The sequence below is a fragment of the Equus quagga genome, chromosome 19, assembly GCF_021613505.1.
Source record: "Equus quagga isolate Etosha38 chromosome 19, UCLA_HA_Equagga_1.0, whole genome shotgun sequence".
In the NCBI taxonomy this organism is placed as follows: domain Eukaryota; kingdom Metazoa; phylum Chordata; class Mammalia; order Perissodactyla; family Equidae; genus Equus; species Equus quagga.
Window position 1 is genome coordinate 37,587,289 of NC_060285.1, and position 20,396 is coordinate 37,607,684.

Consider the following 20,396-nt stretch of genomic DNA (forward strand, 5'->3'; position numbering starts at 1 on the left):
ACCCTTTCCATTGTCAATAAAAAAAAAATACTTCCAGTTCTCTGTTTAAGCTTTGTTTTCTAGTCACATAAAGTTTAACAATTTATTTAAACTATAATGAAGATCGTTCTTTAAGTGACTGTCAATCTAATATCTACCTTCAAAAGTGAGTCTGCCACAAGAGGGAGTACTAAACTTTCTTATGAGAGTGATTTTAAATTTTCTAAAACTGTGGTCTGAGCAGAAATAATGGGAAAGAACTTTCTAAGCTCATCTGAATCTGGGGATCTTGACTTACAGAAATGAAATATAATATAGAAACTATGATTGTGATAATATAAACTAGATTTATATCAACTCTTATACACAACTTAATCACATAATCAGTTCCTTCCCTGTAGAGATCAGTAAGAAATATTAATAATTCATAATAGACTTTAATATAGAGAGAGAAACAAGATCCAGCTACTTGCTTCAAAAAAAGCACAAAATATTCTTCAATGTGTAAGATAATTGCTGCCAAATTCTAAAATCCATTTAATGGATTAAGCTCAGAATCTCAATGTTCATCCTTTTGACCATGTATCTACATTATGAATTTTTACATTTTTAATGATCAGAGCCTTTTCAAATATACTTTTATATAAATAAAACTGCCTTTTAAATGTAAAGCAGGTCTCATCTGCATATATTTGATATATTCTCATGAGCAAAATATCTCAAGTAATTGGAAAACTCTTTTCTATAGATTTTAAAAGACAATCTTTATATTTTAATTTTCCCAGTGTTTTACAGTAAAAAATTCTATGAAAATACCAAAAGAAGATGATGTAGAATTTATTTCAGTAAATTTAAGTATGACTGTATTTTCTGGTAGCATTATATTGTTATTTTTAAAGATATATTTAACCCAGAATATTTTAGGTACTATCTAGTGAAAGTGCTTTATGGTAAGTATTAAAATAGAAAATTCTTTTTTTTTCTGTTTCCTCTCAAGTTTTAAGCAATCTAATGACTCGAGTGTATCTTTCTTGCCCCACTTTTAGTCACATGAAAGTAACAGTACTTCCTCTGACTCTGCAAGGGAGATACCAAAAAAAGCCACGTCCCCCATCTCATGCACTGTTTTACAGTCCCACTCAACCAGAAAATAACTCAAGCCTGCTTGCTGAAGTGTCCTTTCAGATTTGATTCCCAGGAAGAATGTGCAAGAGGACCAAAGATGTAACCTTTATACAATTCCTGCATCTGCCTGAGTTTGTACCTTGCAAATGAACAATGATATACATTTAGCTAAAGAATTTGCCATTTCAAATTAACTGAATCTTATATGAAAAAATAAGGTAATACATTTTAATGCTAAGACATTAAAAATGGATTATTTGTTAAGATTACAGTTGTGATAATGGATGAAATGTATGCAATAGAAGAAGAGACAATTCAAGGAACCCAAGAGCTTCAAATTATAAATTGAATGTCTATCTAATTGGTTTAATTCAGGCTACTAAAATAATTGAAGAGAATAAGTAGATGAATATATTTTTTCAAGTCTAACAACCAAGAAACCAATTAAAGCAAATAGGAATTTATTTTGAGAAGCCATTTATTTTATAGCGTACAATCTAAAAAAAGCTAAAAGTTTCAAAATGTTTTTATACAGATTGGAAGCAATTTTTATGAAACAATCAAGTAAATAAACTCTTATCTATTATCTCTCACATATGTTTCATATATCCAAACTATTCTGTTAGAAGAGCTACTCTTAATAATAATGTTCCTGATGGACTAAAAGCTTGAGAAATAATTTGGAACCATCAAAGACTCACTGGACATGGTGTATTTTTGTGTTTAAATGTATTCTTTGATAACTGATGTCATGTAGAACTCTAAGTAAACCAAATATTTAATTATCTTTATCTACTTACTCTGATTAATCAGTATATTACCATAAGCTTATTAACAAAGACTCAATTTCAATTTTTTTTAAATGCTCAATAGTTTTATAGAAGCTTAAATGGAAAGATGTGTTTGGACATCACAATATACTTTTTAGTGAGTCATTATTTTAAAATTAGAGATTTCACATAAAAATCTGGATCTTTTGTTTCTTCTAAAACTCAGAGGTTCTTGCAGCAGGGGTCCTGTCTCCCCCTGAATCATTTCTGCTGGGCCTGAGTAGGGGCTACCCCATTAGATGGAGCAAGAACTCTGCAGTCGTCACCATTCCCTACTGTCCCTCAGATATTCAGGCTAAGTGGCTCAAATCCACTCCAGAAGTTCATTGACATTATATCACTCGCCTGGTCTGTGAAGGCCTCCCAGCATAATGTAAAAAATTTTACATTTCTTCTTTAGGAGATTTCCTTCCTAGTCTTCCCCATTTCTACATCATATTCTTGTGTCCATAGGAAGCTGGAATCATCGAGTACACAGTCTGAGACATGAGGAGGGGCTCCCAAAGCCCTCGTCTCCCTGATGAAGAGACTGGATTAAATGACCACCAGGCTCTCTGCCAGGCAACAAACGACCTAAAGGCAGAGCTGTGGCCTGATGTCCAGCCTTCTCTCAGGACTAGACAGGCCTTCCCACCTAGAAAAGCATCTGTCGAGATGATTACCTAAAACTTCCCATTTTATCCACTTGATTTAAAATACACTTGCATGTGGCATCTCAAGAATATTTGAAAATATTCAGAATTCCTATAAGAAAAATTGTAATTCTTTTCTGACTTCAACTTGAGTTTTAGGCTTTGGGTCAAAGCTGTAGATCCCTAATTTCAGGAAGTGGCTCCATATTAGTGTTACTTTGAATTAAAATGGTTTTCTGGGGGTAGAATTTTTAAAAATCATTCATAGATATGTTTTTCTTAAAGTGCTGGACAACCTATAAGGAGTCATCATACAGGGTAATAATTCAAAACGCTTGACTCCAATTAGAAAAATTGACTCAAAAGAAGAAAAATAAGTCATGATGCCTTCTTCAGTACTTCTTCTATGTGCCCAAAAAGGCTGGGGTCTTCGATTGTAGGAGTTACCTGGAGAGGAAATTACAGTCAGATGAATGCTCTTCCTTGAACCCCTCCCATTCTCTCTATAATTAAACAATTACATGCAGTGTTGTATTCCCATTATTTTATCATACTCGTGGAAATGTTCAAAAATAGGGAACTTTGAACCCAATATTTTAAAATGTAACTGTTGTCTTCCAGGGTAATAAACTTTGATGAGCAAAACTATTGGTCCTAGATGGTACTTTCTCTTTGGGGCCTCTATAGAAAGATTTCCTTTTTTTTTTTTTGCATTTGCTCATACAACTGCTCTTTTCTGTTGCATCGCCTTTTATTACATCTTGATGATTAAAAATATGTATCTATGCATGCATAATGTGAACAGAAATTAAAAGAATACATATGCTTGAATTAGCCCAAAGTTTCCTAAAATAGTCTTCACTCAAAACAGGAGAAATAATTAACAAAAACCAATTAGAACTTTTTAAATATCTATAGTCAGCCTCAATTTTTTGCTTTCTCATTCACTAATAGCCATTAATGACCGCTATGAAGGGAAACATATCTTTAATTTAGTAAGATTGAGTTTCCACAAGTTTGTTTGAATTTAACTCACATTTACCAATAGTAAAATATTTTCACATACTCGTTCTTATAATCAAAGCATATGGTCTTAATTAATCTGTGTTTCTCTCCAAAACCCTCATTCCTACAGAGAGACTGGCTATGCAATTTCCTCTTTAACATTTAAAAAAAAAAGTACTATCATGTTTTTTAGGGATACAATTCATGCTTGAGAACCATTTTTAAGAGCTTTGTTGATGCCTAAGAAATGGGGAAAAATATTTCAGAGTCCAGCATTAAACATCCTTGATAATTTACCTTATATGGCTTGCCATTGACAAGGGCAGACAGAGTCGAGCGGGGAATTTTCCCAGATCTGGTTTTGGGTAACTGTTTGACGAACACAGCTTTTCGAAAAGCAGCCACGGGGCCAATGCTCTGTCTAACTTGTTTCACAATTTCTTCCAAAACTTGTTCTTCTGTTGTATTTATACCTAGGGAGAAGGTTCAGATGGTAAGCTCTGAATTAATCTTAGTTAATCATTCATGGCCCAAACAGTTAGGGAGGGCAAAGATCTCTCACCTTGTCTCAAGACACAGAGGGCTAAAGGGACATGACCTTTCAAAGGATCTTCCTTGCCAACGACAGCGCAGTCAGCCACAGTGCCATGGGAAAGGATGGACTGTAATGAGGGCAAGCATTCATTTAGAATATATATGATATATTATACATATAATTTTAATTGGGAAAAATGTACATGTCGGAGAATTCAAAAACCCATATAGCTGCCTGTGTGAAAATTACCGCTAAATCACAATTCGCATCATCACTACTAGGGTGAATGGTTAGGATCCCCGTGGTAGTCACTCACTAAAGGCTGACAGTAATTAAGACAAATTGCTTTGCTTACCTGGAATGTAAGGAAATCGTTTCTTCATCTCAACTGTTTATTAATGAAGTTGGGAAAAGAGCCGGTAAATACCACACGTGAACAAATTGCAATGGGCCCCCACAAACAGGAGGCCTCACGGTGACCCGGCTTTAGTGCTGGCTACCATAAGCACTTTGTAGAGGAAGCCAAGGCAGCCCCAGGACCAAAGCGTGATTTCATTTCTGCCTCTCTTGCTGAGCAATGAAGAGCATTTCTTTTCTTGAGTGACCCCTATCCAGAGAAGATTTTCCAAGACTTGGAAGAAGAGGCTGGACATCAGATAATCACCACAGTCCAGCAACCTTTCTCATATCGTTCACACTAAGTCTAAATGCCCTAAAGAGCGAAGAAGCTGTTTATCTGGAATCACAAGACCCCAGAGATAAGGAACCACAGGAGATCCAGAAGCTTAGGGACGAAAAAATCATTTCTGCTGTGACAAGACTTTTTAAAAGGCATGTTCCAAAAGTCCTTTTCTGAGAGATTAATGCATATTTCACTGACTCCAAACCTCTAAAGACTAGAGAAAACGGTGAGCAAACTTTTAACCAACAGCTCGTGTGGTAGTCTTGATTCGTTCTTCTATTCACTCATTCAACAAATATTTACTACATAGCTCCTATGTTCCAAACACTGCTTTAGCCTCAGTGGTGAGCAAAAATAGTCTGAGTACTGTCTCATGGTGCTTACTGTCTAGTAGGGGAAAGCAATATTAATAAATAATCATGCATATTTAATTATTAGGAATGCCTAAATATGAAAGTGGGAAGTAACAGTTTTTTATAGGAGAGATATAGCAAAGGCAACCAACTTGGCAAAAGGATATGCGTCTCAAGGAAGCCCTCCCTTAGGAAATGACAAGGAGGTCAGGCCTAAAGGATGAGTTAACATTGGTTAGACAAGGAGGAGGGGTGAGGCAAAAGCCTTGTGGAAGACTGAGCATGCACCATTCGAACCTGAAAGAGACCAATGTGGCTGGAAAGCAGAGAGTGAGAGTGAGAATGGTGAAAGGGGAAATGAAGCTGCAGAGGTAGACTAAGGACTTCCAGTGATCATTTTAGTAGCCTTGGGAAGGTAGTAAAGCACTTTCAGGAGGAAAGAAGGAGAGGCAAGATCAGAATGCATACTTTAATAAACTTTATTTTTTAGAGTAGTTTTAGACTCACAGCAAAGTGGAATGGAAAGTACAGAGCTCCCATATACACACAGTCTCCCCACTGTCCAACCCTCACCACAGTGTTATATATGTTACAACTGATGAACCAACATTGACACATCATTATCACCCTAGTCTATAGTTTACATTAGAGTTCACGCTTAGTGTTGTACGTGCTATGGGTTTTATGATACGTAGCCATGATTATGGTGTTTTAGAGAATAGTTTCACTGCCCTAAAAATTTCCTGTGCTTTGCCTATTCATCCCTCACTTTCCACTCATCCCTGGCAACCATTAGTCTTTCTACTGTCTCCAGAGTCCTTTTCCAGAATGTCCTATAGTTGGAATCATACAGTACGTAGCCTTTTCATATTGGCTTCTTTCATTTTAGAGTGCATTTTGAAAGACACAAACTTGCCTAGGTTTCATTGTGAAGAATAAACAGAGGATTGTTGGGGGGGTGTCACAGTTTATGCAGGGAAACCACCTGAGAGGCACCTGTAGTAGACTAAAGTCATAGTAGTGCGTGTCAGGATTCTAGAGTTTCCTTAGAGGAAAAATGGATAAAATTTGATGATAAGTTGGATATGCAGCAAGAAGAAGGCAGAGGGGTTAGGATGATTCTGTGGCTTTCGGACTGAGCAGCTGGTTAGATAGTGGTGCCATTTTCTAAGCCAAAAAAGGCTAGTGAGGGCCAGGCTTGGGAGGAAAGAATCTGGATTAAGTCTTGAAGATAGTCCATTGCAGTGCCTTCCAGACATCCGAGTGGAGGCAGCTGGATCTGAGGAGAGTCTTAATTTAGAGAAGTGTATTTGAATGTCATTAATATATAGATGGTAATGAAAGTTATGGACATGGATGAGATTATTTAGCAAGAAGGTAGTGAGAAGAAAAGGTGAAAGCCTTAAGGAACTCCAACATCTAATGCCATATGAAAAATGAAAAGCTAACAAACTAAAAAGGCACAGGGAGAAAGAGAGGAGAAGAACCAAGAAAATCTGGGACGTGCCACCTTCAAGTCCAAAACTTTCCATGAAGGATTTCTTTTGTTCTTTGAATGAAGCCAAGTGGAAACTGAGCTTTCCCTTCTCTGTACTCCTAGAAGACCCAAGGAACCACCAGAATGTTTGGTACAAAACCAGTGTATGACCTCACACTGCTCCTAATTAAACATCTAAGTCAACATTTCTCCTATATCCAATTGTTAGTGTCTGCTTTGAAGTATTCAGTTCTAAGGGTTGACATCCGCATGGTTTTTGACGCCTACAGTGCTGAGGATAGTACACATTAAATAAATGATTTTTGCACTATGTGTTTTATTAGCTTCATTGCTGAGGTAAAGATGTCCATGCCCTTTTTCCACTAGTTGGACCTGACTAAGAAGCTTCTGCAAAACACGTACTATATAGACCATGAAACACCATCTTCCCCCACCGCTTCAGTTTGAACTCTCAAAATGCTTCCAACTGCTTTCCCATTGTTAAGGTCTTATTTACTTTTTAGGTCCATATGTTGAGAGCAGAGACAAATTTTATTGCCAGAGATTTGTTTTGGTAATTGGTATAGTCAGTCACCAGTCCATGGAGGAGCATATTTTGTCTATAACAGATAGAATATAGACTTGGTAGGCTCAATCCTTTAATTTTGACTTAGTATTCCCTTAATGAGTGGGTAAAAATACTTTTTCCTGGCTACCCAGAGTTTTAATCGTCAAAAAAGCATTTATTAAAGTGTTCACTGGTGCCATAAACCTCTATACCTGAGTTTTTTAAATGCTAAGGTATCTGCTTAAATCACTGTAAAAAAAAATCAATCATCCAGATATTTTGTCACCTAACCAGTATGACTGTAATTTTAACTAAACTGAATGTCAAAACTTATAGTTTGCCATTCGTTCACCTTGTCGTTTTAATTTCACCATGTTTCCATCCTCAGTCTTAGTGCTTTTAGAAGCAGATGGGAAAATGTTGACTGGTTTCCTGTAAGGGCAGGGAGAATTTTAAAATCAGAAGATGCCTATAATATCAAAGGTTCTCATGTTTGCCAAGTGTGGGCAAATTCTTACGAATCTGTGAGAAACATAATCATTTTCCAGAAGTCTGTGACATCTATAAATCAGGTTCATTATTATAGTGGGTAAAATATTATATTCATCTATCAGTGTTAAAAAGATGCCATAAAGGAAGGGAGGCAGGCAGCTTTCTACGTTGGCCCCACAAACAATATCTGCATGCCAAATAATGAGTTCAACAACTGAATCATTGCAAAGGAAAGCATCAGAATGTGTCTTGGCAACATTTGAGGGACAGAAGCCAACCGAATGTCCTGTGGGGCAAAAAAAACCAAAAGCCACATTCACATATTCCCTCCATATAAAATCCACAAAGTATCTGAGCTTAAGTGGCATTTAAGTACCCAAAAGAGTGATACAACTTAAAAGGTAATTGTCACCAAAAGTGAGAATAAACGTTATAATAATAGGCCTGGTAATTGCCTATCATTCATTTTTGGGGGGTACTCCCATTTTTATGTAAACTTTAATGGATCTAAAATGTTTCAGTGCTTTAGTGGACTAAATTACACAGGCTTCTCAATTATGATTTTAAGCATTGTAATTTTGGAAAAATTAGTTTAAATCAAGCACCCTCATAAGATGCAAGGAGCCACTCTGTGTGGGAAAGTGTCTTGCAGTGGGAAGAACATGAATTTTTTTTCACTTCCTCTGACATTGGAGTCATCTAGGAAACCAGCAGAAAGAGTCCATATCTTCATCAATATTCATATCTGTACTCAGGAAAATACTCAACAATTTTACAACTATTTAAATCCAGTAGTCATTTAACACTGGATAGAATCAAAATTGCCTGGCATCTTGTTGAATATGCACTTTATGGAAATATATTCAATCTCCAAGAAATCAATCTTAAAGTAGCAGACAAAATAGCCAACTTGGAAAATAAAGAGTGACACTAGGGTCAGAACAACCTTCAAAAGGGCAAATTATATGTGCGCATTGCCCTAGGCTTTAAATGCAATATTTTAACATCAGATTTACAAGTTCCCAAGGATACTAGCAGGATTAACAAACTGAAACCTAAGCTACAAATGAAAAAATAAAATCAGAGAGCCCAATTTTTTCCCTTGAGATGTCTCTGCATGAAAAGCTCTGCCTACAGCAGTGAAAGAGAACTGAGCAAGAAGGAACACATTGGCTCCTAGTAATTTGGGCTCAAATAATTAAACCAGCAGATCTCAGGCACAATTTTCTTAAGAATACCTTGAATACCAAAATGTCCCAGGTGTCTAGCTAGATGCCAGACTTTCAAAGAGTAATCAACTGTAGATATGATTGGTACTTAATAGTTACAGAAGGCCCCCACTTGTGTTGGCATCTGCAAGAACAAGGTCCTCTTAAATTTACTAAAAGCTACTCTAGGACTCGATTTTCTTATGACGAGAGCGGAAAAGAATAGAGTTTCCTGAAATGTTTTTCATGCAGTAATTTTAATAGAATTTCTTTTTTAGTGTTATGTAAGGTAAACACTTGTCAAATTTTACTTTGAGAAAGTGGAAAGGCACAGATATTTTCACTATATATAAAAACAGAAACCAGTCTCTTTTGAATTTCTACAAATGAGACTTCCCATGGATTAACATCCTTGAGTCCTATTTCAAAGAGTCGAACCTGAACCCAGCCTTCACTATAGAGAATACTGGAGAAGCATTTAAATGTTAAGGAAGGTTTGGGCACTTTAATAAAAGCTGGTTGTGTCATCAATATAAACATTTCACTTATGTATTCATTAGCAATTTGTGAGGGAGTTTTGCGAGGATATGGGAAAAAGCTAGTAAAGAGCATTAGTTCACAACTCTCCAATAGATTCCAATATAAAGAAGACAAGCCTGATATGAAGTGGGATATTAGCTTCATTATTAGACATAAATATACAATAAAGAGTTAATCTTTTATTTCATATAAAAGCAGACCTTCAGGGCCGGCCTAATGTGCTGGTTAAGTGTGTGCCTTCCACTTCAGTGGCCAGGGGTTTGCCAGTTCAGATGACGGGTGCATACCTATACACTGCTCATCAAGCCATGCTGTGGTGGCATCTCACATACAAAATAGAGGAAGATTGGCACAGACGTTAGCTCAGTGACAATCTTCAAGCAAAAAGAGGAAGATTGGCAACAGATATTAGCTCAGGGCCAATCTTCCTCACCAAAAAAAAAGAAAAGAAGCAAAGAAAGAAAAAAAAACGGATACCCTGTCTTCCAGAAGGCTTGACGGCTGAGAGGTGCCCTGTTACGTGCTGTAAATACTGCGAGACCAGTGATAAAATTCCTGTTAGATGCCACTGATTCTGGCACATTATTTTCAATTTTGCCATTTTAGCTACCTATCTACTGCCAGCCTCACTCTGCTGTTACATATAGTGAAAAGGATGTCAGTAGCAATGTATTAAAGCACAATATGTAGTTAAATAAGTTGATACTTTTCTCTCCACTCTAAAAATAAAAGAGAAAACTAAGAATTTTGACTGATAATAAGAGCTGTGCATATGTAATCTCCATATTTTGATTAGCTGAGGCTGCCAGGAATGCAGATGAATATTGGAGGTAATTACCTACAAGCAAGAAATTAAAAGTTCACACAACCCGAACCACCTTTTGCCAACATACCAAAATACATGAAGCGTAAATTTCAATTTCAGGTTATCACAAAATTCAGAGTTGGTTAAAAACAAGATAATATTATAATGGCACACAAAGGTCATATATTCCAGAATACTATATAAAATTCTTTCCTTTTACTCAAATAATATCGCATTGATTTGTCACTAAAAAAAGCCAACATGACAAGAAGTGATAAGCTATTAAGTTTGGACTGAAGATAAGTACAACCTTTAGAGACAGTGACGATCTTCCAATCAGAGGAAGGGCCATGACACTTGGCACACTCTGATCCCACTACATTATCACTCTTACTACTTTAAACATTTTCTTTCATTTAAACTGCAGATTGCTCCACTCTGCTTAAAGACTATTCTGGGTTTGATTCTGGAAAAGGTGGAATAAATGCATTCCACCTCATCACTTGCACTAATTGCAGTGAAAAACTCTGGGCTAAAATACAAATCAGAAGACTCCATCACAGCTATCAGAACTTGAGAGACAACCTGATTGTGAGTCCCCTGGTTTTTGTTTGTTTGTTTGGAGGTTTTTGGGGTTTTGTTGCTGTTATAGTTCGTTTGATTGTTTCTTTTGCCTCCTATATATTCTGATCTGGGTGCTAAAGAAGCCCCAAATTGGAACTTCCAATGAATGTAGACAGAAGAAACCCAAAGAAATGCCACCTGGGTCTACTCAGAGGTCCAGGGAAAGGAGCAGAGAGCTGGGAAACAGAATCATTTTGATTTTATCCTCCGTACTCCAGATGAACACCAACAAAGTGGTTGCCCCTCTTCGTCCCTGCAGAGCTGTTGGCGATCCTGTTGTCTCTCCACATCCTACACCAAATGAGTGCCAGCAAAAGAGCTGTGTCCCTTCCCTTCTCCACCGTCACTGGGCAGCAGATCCTGTGGGATGTAGCCCAAGGGACTTCCCCACTCTACATCAAGAATGCCTAGAAAGATTCAGGGCCACTTACCCTCCCCACCAGCAACCATCCAGTCCCTTGAGCATAGATCTCTCTTGACTTGCCCTGCCCTGTACCAGCTGAGCGCTAGCAAAGAGACAGAGTCCCTTCCTCTCCCTGGGGACATTGTGAAAGTAGACCTTGCAGGACTGAAAGCTGGTAAGAGTGTGGGGAGGCTAAAGCCCTGACTTTCTACCCAGAAGTGTTAGTAATGGGGAGCCATGGGAATCAAACAGTGAAGAGGAGATTGTGGAGAGGAACGAGCTGCAGAAAGGGATACTTGAGTCTGGGTGTGAAGTCCTGAGCCTACCCCAAAGTTGTGCATGCATGAATCCAACCAGAGTCAGCACAGTGAAGATTCTGAACGTTTAACTCGAATTTCAGACTGGGCTCTGGAAGAGATACAAGTGAAATGGACCAGAAGAGCACTGCAAAGGCCTTGAAAACTTGACAGTGGAACCACAGTCCACAGAAAGCGGCAAAGACATCTTAACTGGTGGATCACTTGCTAAAATAAACGATCATAAGAACACAAATCCAGATATTTAAACAGGATGCAGAATCTCATAAAGTAATATTCAAAATATCCAGGATAAAAATCTAAAATTGCTGGACATAAATTAAAGATAATTTTAAAGCAGAGAAAAGAGTGTAAGAGTGAAGTAAAAATACAACTGGTGCTACTTTATAAGGCCCGGACTACATTCTGAGATTATGCTTCTATGTTGAATATGCTTATTTGGTGTAATGAAGTAAGAACTGAGTGGAGTAAATCCTTCTTGTTCAAAAAAAAAAGTCACTGGACATAAACAGAATCTTAAGAAAAAACACAATCAATAGATGCCAAACTGAAGATGATCCAAATATTAGAATTATCAGACAAATATTTCAATGCAGCTATTATAACTTTCGGGGAATAAAACTCTCTTGGATATCTCATTGCTCCTGTAAAAAGCTCTAGCCTTCTGAGAATCTTCAAATACCATGAGAATTTGATCTGCAGCTATTTGTCTAGTTAATTGCTCTGATCTGACTGAATAACAGAAGTTTTCTAATTTCTCTGGGAGGGCCAAATGATGACAGACTAGATTAGACACCTAGGTTAAACTCTCAAGGTGCCGGTGAGGTTATAAGAGCTGAGACGTGCAGAGCCATCTGGCTCCTGAAGAGATTTTATTTATGCATCAAAGAGTTAGAGTTTGGATTCAGGCCGTTATATTTCCAAGGGGACCCTTTCTTTCTCTCTCATCTATGGAGTGTCTGGCTACTTATGTAGGAAAATTTCCCATGGGCTCTCATTGGGCAACCCAAAGGTAAGACATGTGGTAAGAGGCCAGTGACACATGATTAAAAGAAATCTATCTTTGACCCAAAAGACTTCATTTTCACATTCAGGATGAAATTAACGAAGATGAATATTAAAAATGCAACAATAACCGTCACTCAAAAAATATGGGTGAGCACTCTTAGAATGAATGGGAACACAGAAGTTCTCAGCAATGAAATAGAAGCTACAAAAAAAGAACCAAATGACTTAAAAGAAGGGAGAAAAGGGCTATGGGGGAATCAAAAAGAGAAAAGCCAAAAAGAAAAGTAATTATCAACTGGTAGATATCAATAAAATATATCAATAATTAATTTAAATGTAACTGATCTAAAAACATCAGTTCAAAGAGATTGTCAGATTGGATGAAAAAACAAGACCCAACTATATGCTGTATACAAGAGGTCCACTGGAAGCATAATAATCCAGATAGACTAAAGATGACAGGAAGGAGCTAGCCCTGATGGTCCAATCGTTATAGTTTGCTGTTCTCACTGTTTTGGTGGCCCAGGTTCACTTCCTGGTTGCAGAACTATACCACTCGACTGTCAGTAGCCATGCTGTGGCAGCAGCTCACATAGGAGAACTAGAACTACTTACAACTAGAATATACAACCATGCCCTGGGACTTTGGAGAGAAAAAAAAAAAACAGGAAGATTAGCAATAAATGTTAGCTCCAGGCAAATCCTTCCCTGCAAAAAAAAAAAAAAAAAGAAGAAGAAGAAGAAAGCAAAAGGATGGAAGAAGACAAATGATTCAAACATTATTCAAAAAAGATGGAATGGCTATATGATTACCACACAAAGCCAACTTCAGAACAGGGGAAATTACCACAAATTTTTTTAACTTTTCTTCTTTTTTTATTGAGGTCATGATAGTTTATAACATTTCAGTTGCACATTATTATTTGTCAGTCACCATATAAAGGCACCCCTTCACCCCTTGTACCCACCCCCAATCCCCCTCCCCCTGGTAACCACTAATCTGTTCTCTTTGTCCCTGTGTTTGTTTATCTTCCACGTACGAGTGAAATCAGATGGTGTTTGCCTTTCTGTCTGGCTTATTTCGCTTAGCATAATACCCTCAACTTCCATCCATGTTGTTGCACATGGGACAATCTTGTCTTTTTTATGGCTGAGTGGTATTTCACTGTATATATACTACATCTTCTTTATCCAATCATCAGTTGATGGGCACTTGGGTTGCTTCCACGTCTTGGCTATTGTGAATAATGCTGCAATGGACATAGGGGTGCATAAGTCTCTTTGGATTGTTGATCTCAAGTTCTTTGGATAAACACCCAGTAGTGGGATAGGTGGAACATGTGGTATTCCTATTTTTAATTTTTTGAGAAATCTCCCTACTATTTTCCATAGTGGTTGCAGCAGTTTGCATTCTACCATCAGTGCATGAGTCCCCTTTTCTCCACGTCCTCGCCAACATTTGTTATTTTTGGTCTTGGTGATTACAGGCATTCTAATGGGTGTAAGGTGATATCTCAGTCTAGTTTTGATTTTCATTTCCCTAATGATTAGTGATGTTGAACATCTTTTCACGTGTCTGTTGGTCATCTGTATATCTCATTTGGAAATGTGTGTTCATATCCTCTGCCCATTTTGTGATCAGGTTGTTTGTTTTTTTTGTTTTCTGTTGTGTGAGTTCTTTATATATCACAGAGATTAACCCCTGGTCGGATATATGATTTGTAAATATTTTCTCCTAGTTGGTGGGTTGTCTTTTCGTTTTCATCTTGGTTTCCTTCGCCTTGCAGAAGCTCCTTAGTCTGATGAACTCCCACTTGTTTATTTTTTCCTTTGTTTCCCTTGTCTGAGTAAACATGGTGTTCAAAAAGATCCTTCTAAGACTGCTGTCAAAGAGTACTGCCTATATTTTCTTCCAGGAGTTTTATGATTTCAGGTCTTACCATCAAGTCTTTGATCCATTGTAGGTGAATTTTTGTGTATGGTGAAAGATAATGGTCTACTTTCATTCTTTTCCATGTGGCTGTCCAGTTTTTGCAGCACCATTTATTGAAGAGACTTTCCTTTCTCCATTGTATGTTCTTAGCTCCTTTGTTGAAGACTAGCTGTCTGTAGATGTGTGGGGGTTTTTTTCTGGGCTTTCGATTCTGTTCCACTGACCTGTATTGCCTATTTTTGTACCAGTACCATGCTATTTTGATTACAATAGCTTTATAGTATATTTTGAAGTCAGGGATTGTGATGCCTCCAGCTTTATTCTTTTTTCTCAGGACTGCTTTAGCTATTCGGGGTCTTTTGTTGCCCCATAGGAATTTTGGGATTATTTGTTCTATTTCTGTGAAGAATGTCATTGGGATTCTGATTGGGATTACATTGAATCCGTAGATTGCTTTAGGTAGTGTGGACATTTCAACTATGTTTATTCTTCTAATCCACGTGCATGGAATAGCTGTCCATTTCTTTATGTCATCATCCATTTCTTTCAATAATGTCTTATAGCTTTCATTTTATAGGTCTTTCACCTCCTTGGTTAAATTTATTCCTAGATATCTTATTCTTTTTGTTGCAATTGTAAATGGGATTGCATTCTTGAGGGCTCTTTCTGCTAGTTCATTACTAAATTATAGAAATGCAACTAAATTTTGTAACTTGACTTTGTACCCTGCAACTTTGCTGTAGTTGATTATTTCTAATAGTTTTCTGATGGATTCTTTAGGGTTTTCTATATATAAAGTCATGTCATCGGCAAACAGTGAGAGTTTCATTTCTTCATTGCCTATTTGGGTTCCTTTTATTTCTTTTTCCTGCCTAATTACTCTGGCTAAAACCTCCAGCACTATTTAGAATAAGAGTGGTGAGAGTGGGCACCCTTATTTTGTTCCTATTCTCAGAGGGATGGCTTTCAGGTTTTCCCCATTGAGTATGATGTTGGCTGTGGGTTTGTCATATATGTCCCTAATTATGTTGAGATACTTTCCTTCTATGGCAATTTTCTTGAGAGTTTGTATCATAAATAGATATTGGATCTTGTCAAATGCTTTCTCTGTATCTATTGAGATGATCATGTGATCTTTATTCCTCATTTTGTTAATGTGGTGTACCACTGATTGATTTGTGGATGTTGAACCAACCCTGTGTCCCTGGTATAAATTCCATTAGATCATGATCTATAATCTTTTTAATGAATTGCTGTATTCAGCTTGCCAATATTATGTTGAGGATTTTTGCATCTATGTTCATCAGCGATATTGGCCTGTAATTTCCCTTCTTTGCATTGTCCTTGTCTGGCTTTGGTATAAGGGTGATGTTGCCCTCCTAGAATGTGTTAGGAAGTGTTCCATCTTCCTCAATTTTTTGGAATACTTTGAGAAGGATAGGTATTAAATCTTCTTTGAATGTTTGGTAGAATTCTCCAGAGCAGTCATCTGGTCCTGGCCTTTTATTTTTTGGGAAGATTTTGATTACTGTTTCAATGTCTTTAGTTGTGATTATTCTATTCAGATTCTCTATTTCTTCTTGATTCAGTTTTGGGAGGTTGTATGAGTCTAAGAATTTATCCATTTCTCCTAGATTGTCTAATTTGTTGGCATATAGTTTTTCATAGTATTCTCTTATAATCCATCATATTTCTGTGCAATCCATTGTAATTTCTCCTCTTTCATTTCTAATTTCATTTATTGGACCTTTTCTCTTTCTTTCTTAGTGAGTCTCGCTAAGGGTTTGCCAATTTTGTTTATCTTCTCAAAGAACCAGCTCTTTGCTTCAGCAATCCTTTCTTTATTGTTGTTTCTTTATTGTCATTCTTTCAATTTCATTTATTTCTGCTCTAATTGTTATTATTTCCCTCCTTCTGCTGACTTTTGGCTTTGTTCTTCTTTTTCTAATTCTGTTAGGTGTAGTTTAAGATTGCTGATTTGAGTTTTCTCTCTTTTGTTAAGGTGGGCCTGTATTGTTATGGATTTCCCTCTTAGGACCACTTTTGCTGCATCCCACATGAGTTGATATGGTGCATTTTCATTTTCATTTTCATTTGTCTCCAGGTATTTTTTTATTTCTCCTTTAACTTCTCCAATGATCCATTGGTTGTTCAGTAGCATGTGGTTTAGTCTCCACATCATTGTCACGTTCCTACTTTTTTCTTGTAGTTGATTTCTAGTTTCACAGCATTACGGTTAGACAATATGCTTGATATGATTTCAGTCATCTTAAATTTGTTGAAGCTTGCTTTGTTTCCCAACATAAGTCTATCATTGAGAAGGTTCCACACACACTTGAGAAGAATGTGCATTCTGCTTTTTTTGAAGGGATTGTTCTACATATATTGATTAAGTCCATCTGGACTAGTTTTTTTTCATTTAAATTCACTATTTCCTTGTTGAATTTTTGCCTGGATGATATATCCATTGATGTAAGTGGGGTTTTAAGATGCCCTACTATCATTGTGTTGCTATCAATAGCTTCTTTGGGGTTTGTTAATAGTTGCTTTATGTGTTTTGGTGCTTCTGTGTTGGGTTCGTATATATTTATGTGTTATGTCTTCTCTTGGAGTGTCCCTTTTATTGCCATATACTGCCCTTCTCTGCCTCTCATTACCTGTTTTATCTTGAAGTCTACTTTGTCTGACATAAGTATAGCAACACCTGCTTTCTTTTGTTTGCCATTAGCTTGGAGTATTGCCTTCCACCCCTGCACTCTGAGCCTGTGTTTGTCTTTTGAGCTGAGATGTGTTTCCTGGGGGCAGCATATTGTTGGGTCTTGTTTTTTAATCCATCCCACCATTCTGTGACTTTTGATTGGAAAATTCAATCCATTTACAGTTAAGAGTGATTATTGATATATGAGGGCTTGATGATGACATTTTATTGCTCGTTTTCCAGGTCTTCTATATTTCCTTTGCTTATCTTCCCATGTATTTTGGACTACCAATTCAGTTTGGTAGTTTTCTATGATGGTTTTCTTAGTTTTCTCCTTACTTATCATTTGTATCTCTGTTCTGATTATTTATTTAGTGATGACCATGAGGTTAGTATAAAAAATCTTGTAGATGAGATAGTCTATTTTCAGATAGCCTCTTATTTCCCTAGACTCAGACAATTCCATCCCTCTCTGCTTCCCCTTCTAAGTTATTATTGTCACAATTTATTCCATCTTGTGTTGTGAGTTTGTGGTTAAAACGATGAGATTAATTTATTTTTGGTGTTTTCCTTCCCTTTATCTTTAATGTCATAATTAGGTGTTCACTAACCTGTTCTGATAGAGAGCTGCAATTTTCTGATTTTGTCTACCTATTTCTCTCTTTTTCAAGTCTTTGTAGCCTCTTTCTTCTTTTTCTGGTATGCAGGCCTTCTTGAGGAATTCTTGGGGGAGGGGAGTCTTGTGGTGATAAACTCCCTTACCTTTTGTTTATTTGGGAAAATTTTTATTTCTCTATCATATCTGAAGGATATTTTCGCTGGATAGAGTATTCTTGGCTGAAAGTTTTTGTCCTGCAGAATTTTGAAGACATCATTCCACTCTCTCCTAGCCTGTAAGGTATCTGCTGAGAAATCCACTGAAAGCCTGATAGGAGTCCCTTTTTAGTTTATTTTCCTCTGCCTTGCTGCCCTTAATATCTTTTCTTTGTCATTGACTTTTGCCAGCTTTAATATATGCCTTGGAGAAGGTCTTTTTATATTGATATAGTTCGGAGGTCTGTTGTCTTCTTTCACTTATATTTCCAGTTCCTTCCCCAGGTTTGGGAAGTTCTCAGCTATTATTTCTTTGAACAAGCTTTCTGCTCCATTCTCCTTCTCTTCTCCCTCTGGAATACCTATAATACTTATGTTGCATTTCCTAATTGAGTAGGCTATTTCTTGGAGAATTTCTTCATTTCTTTTTAGCCTTAGTTCTCTATCCTTCTCCATCTGAAGCATTTCTATATTTCTGTCCTCTAGACTACTGATTCTCTCCTCCATAATATAAGCTCTGTTTTTCAGGGAGTACAGATTTTTCTTTAGCTCATCCATTGTGTTTTTCATCTCTAACATTTCTGATTGGTTTTTCTTTATAGTTGTAATCTCTTTTGTGAAGAAGTTCCTGATTTCATTGAACTGTCTATCTGTACTTTCTTGCAACTCATTGAGTATTTTATGATAGCTATTTTGAATTCTCTGCCATTTAGATTACTAATTTCTATGCCTTCAGGATTGATTTCTGGGTGCTTGTCATTTTCCTTCTGTTCTGGAGATTTAATATATTTTTTCATACTGTTTGACAGTGTGTATTTGTGCCTCCACAGAGGGACAGTACCTGGTCACAGCTTCCACCTGCTGCCACTGGGTGGGGGTCAGGAGCTGGGAATGCTGAGCCTGTGGAGATCCACAGCCTGCTCATTCACAACTGCTACTTTTCTATCTGTATGCACGCCCTGGCCAACCAGCTCAGCAGGAGCACCAGGTGGGGGGAGGGGCACTTTCTTTCACCTCTGAGGTCCTGGGGAGATTCTTGCTCTCCCTCTGCTATCCACTTTTGTTGGGTTCTGGCTTGATAAAGACAACCCAGCAATAGTTTAGTCACCTCTGTGTGGGACTTTCCCACAGGCTGTGTGGGAACTTAGAGGGCAAAGGAGTTCTCACAGAGGGCTACACCTTCTCCTTTTCCTCTCAGAAGAAATGTCCCATGCCCTGGGTTGCTGCTGTTGGGGAGGGAGAGGAGATCCCCTTACCTCCTTCCACTTCCTCCAGGGGGTCCAGTACCTCCACCTTCAGAAATATGGCTATGTGGGTCTGTCAGACATCTTTTGCATTGTTTGAATGTCTTCTGTTGGTGTATAAATGTCCTTTTCATTGTATCTTAGGGGTATAGTCTAAGGGGCCAGCTCACTCTGCCATGAAGCTGATGTCAGGCAAAATTACCATGAAATTTTTAAAAGTCAACATATAAAAGCAATAATACGCTGCTTCTAAGTGAGCTTTATCTTAGCAATACAGGACTGAACAGTTGAAAAATAATTAATGTCTTTTACCATATTAAAAGGCTTAAAAAGAAAGTCACATACTTGTACCAATATAGGCAGAAAAAGTATTTGACAAAATTCAACATTAATTCAAAATAATAAAAACAAAAACCACAACTGGGGCCAGCCCAATGGAATAGTGGTTAAGTTTGTGTCCTCTGCTTTGGTGGCCCAGGCTTCCCAGGTTTGGATCCCAGGCATGGACCTAGCACTGTTTGTCAAGCCCCACTGTGACAGCATCCCAGATAAAACAGAGGAAGATTGGTACATATGTTAGCTCACAGAGAATCTTGCTCAAGCAAAAAGATAAAGATTGGGGACAGGTATTAGCTCAGGGCCAATCTTCTTCAGAAAAAACAAAAAAAAATACCTCACCAAATTAGGAATAGAAGGAAACATCCTCATTTTAAAAAGGCCATCTACAGAAACACCTACCGGTGACATCATTCTTAATGGTAAGATATTGAATGCTTTTACTCCAAGATACAGAACAAGACAAGGGTATCTGCTCTTATGACTCTTATTCAATGCCATACTGGAAGTTCTAGCCAGTTTAAGAAGGCAAGGAAAAGAAATAAAAGATATTTAGATTGGAAAGAAAGCAATAAAACTACCTCTATTCACAGACAACATGATTGTCTACATAGGAAATATCAAGGAATCTACAGAAAAATACATAGTTCATCAAAGACAATACTATTTCTATACACTAGCAATAAAAATCTGAAAACCAAAATTAAAAAAAAATTCTATTTACAATAGCTTAAGAAAAATTAAATACTTAGGAGGCTGGCCCAGTGGTGTAACGGTTAAGTTCACATG

At 37.3% G+C, this 20,396-nt stretch overlaps 1 protein-coding gene across 1 annotated transcript in view; it reads right to left on the reverse strand.

Annotated features, from left to right (window-relative positions):
- Positions 1-1,564: 1,564 nt before the first annotated feature.
- The window catches only part of ACSS3 (acyl-CoA synthetase short chain family member 3), a 167,700-nt gene continuing 148,868 nt past the window's right edge, over positions 1,565-20,396 (reverse strand). The window contains exons 14-16 of the mRNA XM_046646347.1: positions 4,134-4,233; positions 3,869-4,044; positions 1,565-3,013 (exon numbers count right to left, since the gene is read on the reverse strand). Of these exons, the coding sequence (XP_046502303.1) occupies positions 2,945-3,013; positions 3,869-4,044; positions 4,134-4,233 (345 nt within the window). The 3' untranslated portion in view covers positions 1,565-2,944. The remainder of the gene's footprint in view (positions 3,014-3,868; positions 4,045-4,133; positions 4,234-20,396) is intronic.